Source organism: Chelonia mydas, chromosome 23, assembly GCF_015237465.2.
Source record: "Chelonia mydas isolate rCheMyd1 chromosome 23, rCheMyd1.pri.v2, whole genome shotgun sequence".
NCBI classification, from domain to species: domain Eukaryota; kingdom Metazoa; phylum Chordata; order Testudines; family Cheloniidae; genus Chelonia; species Chelonia mydas.
This window is the reverse complement of record NC_051263.2, coordinates 17,346,344-17,357,171: the sequence shown is the minus strand read 5'-3', so window position 1 is coordinate 17,357,171 and position 10,828 is coordinate 17,346,344. Positions and strand designations below refer to the sequence as shown.

Below are 10,828 nucleotides of genomic sequence, written 5' to 3'. Positions count from 1 at the left end.
CTGGGAGTGAGGTGGGGGGGGCCCGGCAGGGGGCGCTGGGCTGTGGAGAGTGGGGCAGGGGCCCAGCAGGGGGCGCTGGGAGCGAGGCGGGGGGGGCCCGTCAGGGGGTGCTGGGCTGAGGGGAGCGGGGCAGGGGCTCAGCAGGGGGCGCTGGGCTGCAGGGAGCGGGGCAGGGGGCCCAGTGGGGGGTGCTCTCCCTGAGTGTTCAGGACCGGCCCCGGTGCCCTAGGGCGGTGCTGGGGGGCGCTGGGCTGCAGGGGGGCTCTAGGGGGGTCACTCACCTCCATCAGGAAGACCCCCTGGCTCCGGGCCAGCTGCGCCAGCTCCCTCACCTCCGCCGTGTTCATCCCCAGGGGCTTCTCCAGCAGCACGTGCTTCCCGGCCCCCAGGAAGAGCCGCCCCACGGGCAGGTGCTCAGGGTTTATGACCCCCACGTAGACCACGTCTGCCATGGGAAGTGTGAAGTGGGGGTGGAACCCAGGAGTCCTGGCTCCCAGCCCCCCCTCCAGCTCTAACCCTTGGACCCCACTCCCCTCCCAGAGCCAGGGAGAGAACCCAGGTGTCCTGGCTCCAGGTCACCCCTCGTGCTGCCATTCACCCCTCCCAGATCAGTCCCCACACTTTGGGGGTCTCAGCCTGCCTCAGAGGTATCCCTGGACACACAGACTATCCCCAGAGGGGAAAGGCCCCGGGCCCCCTTCCCCACCCCCCTGAGCCAGCCCTTCCCTGCCCTGGGGCCGGATGGGAGCCAGCGCCCCCTAGAGGGGAAAGGCCCCGTGTCCTGCCCCCCCTTTCTGGGTCAGGTCCCATGGGGGTCCCCCGGGGGCTCACCCACGTCGGGGTCCTGCGCCAGCTCCTCGTAGCTCCCATACGCTCGGGGGATCCCGTGTTTCTGGGCATATTCCTGAGCGCGGGCGAGATCACGAGCAGCGATGGCCACAGCCTGGGGGGAGGGTTAAAGTGTGGATGAGGCAGCCGGGACCCCCCCAGAACCCACCCCCCTGCCAGTCAGTGAAGCACTAAGCCAAGAACCCAGGACTCTTGGCTCCCAGCCCCCCCCCCCCCGCTCTAACCACTAGACCGCCCTCCCCGCTCCGCTCCCAGAGCTGGGTAGAGAACCCAGGCGTCCTGCAGCCTCTCCCCCAGCCCCACCTTATGCTCCGTGGCCGGGAGGGTCTTCAGGGCCACCAGGAAATCGTGGCTGATCCTGCCAGCAGAGCAGATGCCCCAGCGGGTGGCCATGGCCCTGGGTGGGCTGGGCTGGGGGCAGGCCCCAGCTCCTGGGGGGCGCGGGGGGCAGTGGCGTCTCTCCTGCTCCAGGCCTGGCTGGTGCATGGTGGATCCGACTAAGCAGCTGCACGGGTGTGGGGGCGGGACGGGGTGGGGCGGCCCGGGGCAGAGTGGCACACCCTATGTCACTGGGCATGGGGGCGGGTTCGACAGGGGGAGGGTCACCCCTCCCCATTCCTCCAGGGCACAGACGGGGGGATGTGAGGCGGGATGGGGGGGATGATTTCCGCCCATCTCTTTCTCCTTCACTCCTGCCCCCCCGTTATGGCCTCCGTTTGGGGCACCAGGATTGGGGCTGTGGGTGAAGGGGGTCACTGGGGTGGGTAAGCAAAGGGCGGGGAGGGAGAAGGGGACGGGGGGGCTCACCGGGGTGGGGAGGGGGGATGGGTGTCACAGACCCATGGGGCCAACTCTGTGCCCCAGCCTTGAACCAGTCTCCTGGGTGTGACCCCATAGTGGACAGGGCCCCCTGGCCCGTGAGACCGAGCTGTGATCCCCCGGTCCCCCCCATCTCTCTGCAGCCCCCAGCTGCGAGTCCAGCCCCCCGTGGGGCATTGGCAGGGACGCTGCCACCTTTGCCAACCACAGACCCGTCCGCGGGCTGGCACCGGGCTGAGGAGTCCGGCAGGGTCTGGGCGGGTCAGCCCAGCGCCCAGCCAAGCTGCTGTGAGCCCCATGGCCCGGCCCCACTCATCCAGCACCAGTCCTTCATCCCCCTGCCAGGGTGGCTGTAGGTCGGGGAGTGGGGGCACAGCCGGGGTGGGGGGGAGCTTGGGGTTGCCCTTGTTGGCTCAGAACCTGGGTGCTTCCCCGACCACCCCACCCCCCAACCTCCCCAGAGAGCAAATGGACACACCCGGCAGCCATGCAAAACAGAAGGGAAACTGAGGCAGGCACAGGTCTCATAACAATAGTAGAGACAAGGCGCACTTTGTCACAGCCGGTACCCCCCAGCAATGGGATTCTGGGGGCATGTGAGGTATGGGGCATCTGGGGGGAGGTCAGCGCTAGTGGTGAGGGGGTTGAAGGGCTCAGGGCAGGGGGGTTGGACAGGAGCAGTGGCCTGAGGGGACCCCAAGATTAGGGCAACGCCCAGGGGATCCAGCAACCTGGGGGTGAGGTTGGCGGGGCACCCCCAAATTGGACTTAACAACCAGCCCCCCTCAGGGGTCTCGCTTCTGGGTAGATTTTATTTGGATCAAGAATCTGTTACACTCTTAGGGGTGAGGGGCACTTTACAGTCCATGCATTGGGGGGGTCCCCCAAAACAGCCCTGACCCCCGCTTCTTTGGGGGCAGGGGGAAACTGAGTCAATCAAGATGGCGGCTGCAGCTGCCGTCACGGTAACGTCTTCAAGAGAGGTGAAATGGTTCAGGGCCAGAGGGCAAAGGTCAGGATGAAGGGTCAGAGGTCAAGGGTCAAACAGACCACAGGTCAAGGATGCCATCAAAGGACCAGAGAGCAACAAAGAAAATCAGGGGTCATAGGTCAAGGATAAGCTAGGCCCAAAGAGTTCAGAGGCCAAGGTGGGGAGGTCAAAGGTCAAGAATGACATTAAAGATGCCAGAGGTCAGAGTGGTGAGAGGTCAAAGGGTAAAGACAAGGAATCAGAGGTCAAGGGTGACAAGGACCCGTCAACAGGGGAAGGGGTGGGTCAGAGAGAAACCAGCCACTCAGAGTAGGTCAGCATCGGTCAGAGGTCATAGGGTCGGAGATCACGGCAGAGGTCAAGGGTCGGAGATGGTGGGGTCATTCCAAGGTCGTGGGGTCAGAGGTCGCAGGGTCATTCCAAGGGCACGGGATTGGGCATCATGGGGTCCTGTGCAGGTAGGCGGGGGTCGGAGGTCACGGGGTCACGTCCGGGGGCTACTCGCAGGCCAGTTTCCCGTCGAAGCTGGACAGGCAGATGGCGAAGGCCTGCAGGGCGCAGAGGGGGGCGCGATAGTCCATGGTGAAGACGTCGGGCGCCACCCGGCCAAACTGCAGCACAATGTACTCGGCTGGGGGGGCAGGGGGACGGGGGGTTAGTGGGTGGGGCACGGCCTCCCAAATTCCCACGATCCCCCCCCCAAACTTCCCCGATCCTCACTCCAGACACTCCCCAACCCACCCCACCAGCCTCCCCAAATCCCCCCATCTCGCCCAAATTCCCCCCAATCCGTGCCACCGATCTCCCCAAATCCCCCACAGCTCCCCCCGATCCCGCCAAATCCGCCCGATCCTCACCCCAGATACCCCCCAACCCGCCCCACCGGCTGCTTCAAATCCCCCCGATCACCCCCCAAATTCCCCCAATCCACCCCACCCGCCTCCCCAAATGCCCCCATCTCACCCAAATCCCCCCAATCCACCCCACCGGCCTCCCCAAATCCCCCCAACCTGCCCCACTGGCCTCCCCAAATCCCCCCGAGCCTCACCCCAAATCTCCCCAATCTGCCCCAACAGCCCTGATCTGGCTCCAATGCCCCCCAATCCACCTCCCCCCCAAAAAACTGCAACACAGGGTACTCCGCTGGGGGGTGAGTGTGTGGGGCACAGCCCCCCAAATCCAGCCCAATCCAACCCCCAGGCCCTGTCAGCCAAGGGCGGGAGAGAGGGGGCAGCCCTGATCCCTCCATTGTCGCCTCCCTTCTCCCCCCACCCCAGCACCGGCCTGGCTCCCCCCACCCCCCTCTCCCCCCAGTTCCCCCCCTCACGGTCTTGGTCGGGGACGATCTGGAAGTTCTTGACGGAGGCCTGGGTGACGCGGCCGTGGAAGTTGAGCACGTACGACTGGGTCTCCTCGTTCCAGGCCGGCACCTTGTTCTGCAGAACCAGCAGGTTCTGGAGGTTTCGGTTCTGGAACCGGGTCAGCAGGGTCTCGTGTTCCTGGAGAGAGCCAGGGAGCCACGGGGGGGGTTAGAGCCTGGCGCTGCGAGCTTCCCCACAGCAGTGCGCCAGCCGGGGCTCGCCAGCGCTGAGAGCTTCCCCGCAGCGGTGTCCCCGCAGCAGTGCCCTGGCTGGGGTTCCCCAGTGCTGTGAGCTCCCCCACAGCCGTGCCTCGGCTGGGGTGCCCCGGCGCTGCGAGCTTCCCCACAGCAGTGCCTCAGCTGGGGTGCCCCGGCGCCACGAGCTTCCCCACAGCAGTGCCCCGGCCCGTGTCCCCAGCAGCCTCACATTTTTGGGGCGGATGCTGATTCTCTCGTTGTCCGTGTTCATGCCGGGGATAATCACAGTCATTTTTCGTGGGCCCCTGAACCCCAACACATTGGTCTCCTGTTGTGAGGAGCAGCAGAGAATCTATGACCCTGTCATCGCCCGACATCCCCCCCTGCCCCGAAAACCCTCCACACCCTCCTCATCTCCATGACAGCGGCCAGCTGGGGATGCCAGCTCTGCGAGCTTCCCCACAGCAGTGCCCCCAGCCGGGGTTCCCAGCGCTGCGAGCTTCCCCGCAGCAGTGCCCCCAGCCGGGGTTCCCAGCGCTGCGAGCTTCCCCGCAGCAGTGCCCCCAGGAGAGGTTCCCAGCGCGGCGAGCTTCCCTGCAGCAGTGCCCCCAGGAGGGGTTCCCAGCGCTGCGAGCTTCCCCACAGGAGTGCCCCGGGTCCAAGATTTTCTCACATACGTAGCAAATGGCTGCCAGCTCTTGCCGGATCGGAGCCGTTTCGGGGACGAAGGGTTTTTTATCCGGATTCGTCCCATTATCGAACACCGTGAACCTGGTGCCCAGCAAGTTGGACCTGCCAGGAGATCAGAAAGGCCTGGTCACCTGGAGACCGCTCGCCCAGTGCTGAGATGCGACCGCCTCTGGGGTGGGGCCGGGGGGCTGGGTATACGGGGACCCCTCGTCCAGAAGGAGGTGCGGCCCCTCTGGGGTGGGCACAGAACCCACCTGACTTTCCCCATGAAGCCGTCCCCGTCCCGGGACAGGTCGATGGGGTCGAGGGAAATGAGGTAATTGGAAGTTTTGCTTTTCTTTCTCTTCCGGCCAGACATGAGAAACAGCTGAGAGAGACAGAAATGAACAGCCTGCCCTGGCCTCTGCCCCATGGCGCCCCCCTCTTCTGCTGCCTCCCCTCAGCCTCTGCCCCACAGCGCCCCCCTTCTCTGCCTTCCCCTGGCCTCTGCCTCACGGTGCCCCCCTCTTCCGCTGCCTCCCCTCAGCCTCTGCCCCACAGCGCCCCCCTTCTCTGCCTTCCCCCAGCCTGTGCCCCATGGCGCCCCCCTCTTCCGCTGCCTCCCCTCAGCCTGTGCCCCACGGCGCCTCCCTTCTCTGCCTTCCCACAGCCTGTGCCCCATGGCGCCCCCCTCTTCTGCTGCCTCCCCTCAGCTTGTGCCCCACGGCGCCCCCCTTCTCTGCCTTCCCCCAGCCTGTGCCCCATGGCGCCCCCCTCTTCTGCTGCCTCCCCTCAGCCTGTGCCACACGGCTCCCCCCTTCTCTGCCTTCCCACAGCCTATGTCCCATGGCGCCCCCCTCTTTTGCTGCCTCCCCTCAGCCTGTGCCCCACAGCACCTCCCTTCTCTGCCTTCCCCCAGCCTGTGCCCCACGGCACCCCCCTTCTCTGCCTTCCCCCAGCCTGTGCCCCATGGCGCCTCCCTTCTCTGCCTTCCCACAGCCTGTGTCCCATGGCGCCTCCCTCTTCCGCTGCCTCCCCTCAGCCTCTGCCCCACAGCGCCCCCCTTCTCTGCCTTCCCCCAGCCTGTGCCCCACGGCGCCCCCCTCTTCCGCAACCTCCCCTCAGCCTCTGCCCCACCGCACCCCCCTTCTCTGCCTTTCCCCAGCCTGTGTCCCATGGCGCCCCCCTCTTCTGCTGCCTCCCTCCAGCTTGTATTCCACAGCACCCCCCTTCTTTGCTTGCACCCTGCCTGCGCACCACAGCACCCCCTTCTCTGCCTCCCCCCAGCCTGTGCCCCACAGTGCCCGCTTCCCCCCCACCATAATTCCCCCCCCCCCCGTTACCTTCCTCCCATCGTCTCTCTCCAGGTGAAGGTAGTAGAAGGGGAAGACGCCCTTGTCCACCCCCTTGCGGTCCCGGCTGATGCGGCACCGAACGGTCACCCCGGGGGGTGCCGGGCGCAGCACAAACCCCTCCAGCTCCTCCTGCCGCGGGGGCCACGGGGTCCCCGGCGCCAACTCCGGCAGCTGCGGGGGAGGGAGAGGGGTGAGGCCTGCAGGGGGCAGGGGAGTGACGAGGTGGGGAGCCTGGGCTGGGGGTTCATGGGGCCGGGGGCAAACGCCCAGGGCAGATACTAGTGCAGAAGGCATGTGTGGGGCACCGGGGCCTCGTGCAAAGGGGTGCAAGAGGCCATCCCGGTGGGGGGCAGCCGGGCACAGGGGCATCCTCTGGGCACCCCCCCATGTTACCCCACCCTTACGCTGGGGGTGTCGGGCTCCAGCGCGGGCTCCAGGGATCTGCAGAGGATGTCGAGGTCTCCTTCCTCCTCCTCGCTGCTCCCGGGGGGGCTGCCGAGAGACCCTGGGAGGGAGATGGGGGGCGGGAAAGGTCAGAGAAAGCCCAGGCCCCCTCCCCCCCACAAAGCCGCCCTGAGTGCCCCTCCCCGAGAGCCCTCATCCCATGAGCCCCCCTCGCTGGCACACATACACCCTGGCCGGCCCTACCCCCACCCCACCGGGCGCTCCCCCCACCTCACCGCTCTGTCCCAGAATCCTTTGCACCGAGCCGAACCTGGGCCCCCATCAGCACAGAGGGGCCAATCAATCCACCCCCACAGCCTTCCCTACCCACAATGCCCCTCTTCCTTGCCTCCCCCCGCAACTCACCTCTGCTTGGGAGCTTCCTGTCCTGTTTCCTCTTGACAGGGGAAGGGGGCACTGGGGGGTCCTGGGGCGGTTGCCCCTCCCCCTCCGAGTCCCCCTCCTGGGCTGACTCCCAGCCCACAGCGCCGGCCTCCAGTGGGGCGTCCCCATCGCTGCTGTCCTGTGGGTCTGGGGGGATGGGGGGGGGTAAGTGCTGGAGCAGCCCCCCCGCCACGCCGAGCTGCTCTCACCCCGGCCTTGCACGGGTGCTTGGCAGTGAAACCCCCTTGTGCCCGCTCACACACGAGGGCTGCACCCCCCCCCTTTGCACACCCAGCTGCACGCCCCTCTCCCCCACCCGGGCCCGTTGCACCAGGGCCGCAGTCTCCACGAGCCCCCTTCGCACGTCCAGCCCTGCCCCACTGCCCCCCCCGGCCCAGATCCCCGCAGTGCCCCACCTCTGAACTCCACGATGACAGAGGGGACTCGCTCCCCTCGCGCGGGCGACGGGGCCTTCGGCTTCGAGCTCCGGGGGCGTCGGGCGTCGGCGCGGCCGGCTGCGGGGCAGAGAGAGGGCCAGGAGTAAAGGGGGGGGGGTCAAAGGGCGCGCTGCCCCTTTAAAAGGCCAGGCCGGGCACATCATAGCAACTGTTGCTAAGGGGTTCGGAGTGTGACAACACAGCAACAAGGCGGGGCATCCGCTGCAACGGTTGCATAGCAACGGAACTGGGCATGCAGCACGGCAACGGTTGCACAGCAACAGAGTGGTGCCTGTCTAAAGGTGGCAACGGTTGCCTGGCAACGGACCGGTGCACATAAAATGGTGCACCTGCGTGGCAACGGTTGCACGGCAACGGTTGCACCCGTTTCCCGGCCCGGCCAGGCCGGCGGCCCGCGCTCACCCCCTCTCTGCTTGGCCGGCCAGCCCCGGCGCCTGGAGCTGGGCGCCGCCTTGGCCTTGTTGATGGGCCGCGTGTCCTCCAGGACGGCCTCTTCCAGCTCTGCGTCGGAGGCACCTGGATGGGGGGGGCAGAGAGTGACTGGGTGGGCGGAGCTGGGGGGGGTCCCACCGGGGATCCCCACACCCAGGATCTGCCCCTCCCCCATTACCTGCGGCCTCCCGCGCAGCTCGGGGGCCCCGGTCCAGGTGCACGGAGCTGCCCCAGGCGTCAGCAGGGCGATGGGACTCCGGGACCGACTCCACCAGGAAGGGGTTGCTGGTTCCTAGGGGCAGAGAGAGCCCGTCACCTCCCGGGCGCCAGCCCCGCCCCCAGCAGACAAGCCCCGCCCCAATCAGATAAGCCCCGCCCCATTGGGTGAGACAACAGGCGCTCTGCCATGCTACAGCTTAGAGTGGGTGGGGCCTAGTGGCCATCGGCCACACCCCCAAATCCCACGCCCCCTTACCTGGGCCTAATTACTGGAAGCCCCGCCCACAACAGACAAGCCCCACCCCTTCCCTGCCCTATTTTGGTTAAGAGGGGGAGCAGTTCTGCCCTTTGTATAAGGCCACCTGCTAGTGGGCGGAGGCTAATTGCTACCAGCCCTGCCCACAAATAACAGGCCACGCCCACATTTACCACGCCCACATTTACCGCGCCCCTTCTCTCTTTTTCCTATGGGATGGCTGCACCACCTACCATTCGCGAGCCCCACCCCCAAGAAGACCCGCCCCTTCCACCTCTCTCTTGACTGACAGAGGGATACCAGGACAGCCACTCCCTCATCGACAAACCACACCCCCATGGACAAACCACGCCCCTTTCCCCTGCCTTCTTCTCTGACACAGGCAAACTGTTAACCCCCCTTGTGGCGTTACCTCTGTCAGGGGGTGGGGCCTATTTTTTGGAAGCCTCGCCCCTAACTGACGAGCCACGCCCCTACCTTGGGCTTGGAGGAGGGAGAGTCCCGCCTCCACTGTGACCTGACTGTATGGGATTTCACCAGCCAGCCAATCACCCCAGTGAAGAAACAGGGCTGAGACCAGGGGGGAACTCGTTACACGGGTGAGGACGGAGGGACCCCGGCTCCCGCCTCTGCCCCCGCTCTCACCGTTGCAGAGGCTGTGGTCACTGCAGGACTCCATCAAGGGGGTGCGCTCCTCGGGCCGGCGCCCCCGGCGGCCCGTCACCTTGGCGTCGGGGTTGGCCTGTACCATGAGCGGCTCCTGGCGCTTCCGGCGCTGCTTCTTCTCAAAGATGCGGCGCTGGGGGTGGGGGGAAGGGGACAGGAGAGAAGAACAGGCCCTGGAGGCACTGCCCTGGGGTGACACCCCCCCACCCCACCTTGGGATCCAGCCTCAGCCCCAATTCCCTCGAACCCAGAACCCCTTGGGGAGCCAGGGGACACCGCTCCCAGCCCTGATCCCCTCAATCCCAGAACCCCCTCGGAGGCACGAGGGCACCGCCCCGGGCACCTACCTGCAGCTCCAGCTTCTGCTGCCGCAGGGAAGCAGGCTCCTCGCCCAGGCCGCTGGAAGAGAAGGAGCCGGGGGCGTCGGGCGGCGAGATGGGGCAGGAAGGCAGGCGCTGGTAGGAACTCCGCGCCATCTCGCCGCCGGCTACGCACCCAGGGGCCACCCCAGCAGACCCTGCCTTCGCCAGTCCCAGGGGCTGCCGCGGCCGGGGCACGGGGGGGTTCCGATCGCCACAGCGCCAGGGTTTGTGACATCATAAGTGCCCCCAGATGTACCCCCGCCATGCAGCGCTGGGATGCGGCCCCTCTGGGGTGGGGCATGGGGGCTGGGTATAATGGGACCCCTCGCCTGGTGCTGGGACACGGCCCCTCTGGGGTAGGGTCTGAGAGACTCGGGGAGGGGGTCAAAGCAGGGGGACTCTAAGGAGGGGAAGTTGGGGGCCTTGGCCTGGGGAGTCCCCTGGAAGGGTATAAGAGACCATGGGGGGCCCAGCGTAGAGACCCTTTGCCTAGAAGGGGGGCAAGGAGTGATCCCAACAAGCAGAGAAGGGGGAATGAGGGAAGCAACAGCTGCTAATTAAGCCCCCCCCCCCCCGGATAAAACAGGATTAGCTCATTAGGGATTAATGAGGACCAGACAGGCTGAGCTCAAAGACAACCTGCCCCGAACACACTACACCGCCCCCCCGGTGCATCGCCCCCCCCGCCCCTTAGCACACCCCCAGACCCCCATCCCACCCCCAAGCTTACGTGTCTCCCCGCCCTGCTGCGTTCATGGTGCGGGGGTGGTCGTGGCCGGATTCCAGCTGGGCCTGGAGGAGAGAAAAATTCACTGAGCACCACAGGACTTCTTCATGGTTTCCCCTTGGACACATGGAACCCAGGAGTCCTGGCTCCCAGCCCCCTCTTCTCCCCTCCCCTCCCCTCCCCCTGCTGTAACCACTAGACTCACCTCCCAGAGCAGGGGAGAGAACCCAGGAGTCCTGGCTCCCAGCCCCTCCCCCCCCGCCACTCTAATGACTAGACTCCCCTTCCCTCCCAGAGCCGGGGAGAGAACCCAGGAGTCCTGGATTCCAGACCCACTTTTCATTCTGGCTGTCAGCCTTCAGGGATAGGAGCGGGGCGTCCCCCCACCCCAATCTCAGACCTGCGAGCGTTGAGGGGAACGGGGATATCGGCTCCGGGTCTGGCTCCAGCTCCAGCTCTGGCAGGTCTGACCTGGGGGGGTGGGGAGAGGAGGATGAGATCTGACCCCTTCCCCCGCAGTCCCAGCCCCCGGCATGGGGAGTCCATCGGATTGTCTCCTCCATAATCGGCTTTGGTTTCTTAACCTGCCAGGCCCCGTGGCTGGGTTTAAAGGTGCCCATGTCGCATGGGGCCAGGGCA

General features: G+C 66.5%; 3 protein-coding genes across 3 annotated transcripts in view; 1 reads left to right on the top strand and 2 right to left on the bottom strand.

Annotated features, from left to right (window-relative positions):
• The window catches only part of SLC17A7 (solute carrier family 17 member 7), a 21,191-nt gene extending 20,990 nt beyond the window's left edge, over positions 1-201 (top strand). The window contains 1 exon segment of the mRNA XM_043534892.1: positions 162-201. Coding sequence (XP_043390827.1) covers positions 162-201 — 40 coding nt within the window.
• An 80-nt stretch (positions 202-281) lies between these two features.
• Positions 282-1,269, bottom strand: DHDH (dihydrodiol dehydrogenase; the record flags this gene model as incomplete). The annotated part of the gene is given in 3 exon segments (XM_037888681.2): positions 282-445; positions 832-943; positions 1,153-1,269. Coding segments are annotated over 3 exon segments (366 nt in total), but the record flags the coding sequence as incomplete, so codon positions are not given.
• Positions 1,270-2,469: 1,200 nt separating this feature from the next.
• On the bottom strand, positions 2,470-10,809 carry TULP2 (TUB like protein 2). Its single transcript, XM_037888214.2, is given in 16 exon segments — positions 2,470-3,290; positions 3,987-4,158; positions 4,447-4,545; positions 4,895-5,009; positions 5,162-5,274; positions 6,230-6,412; positions 6,646-6,746; positions 7,052-7,216; positions 7,486-7,584; positions 7,930-8,043; positions 8,138-8,251; positions 9,080-9,233; positions 9,448-9,499; positions 10,193-10,230; positions 10,233-10,254; positions 10,661-10,809. Coding segments are annotated over 16 exon segments (1,824 nt in total). The 3' UTR covers positions 2,470-3,156.
• Between the last annotated feature and the right edge of the window lie 19 nt (positions 10,810-10,828).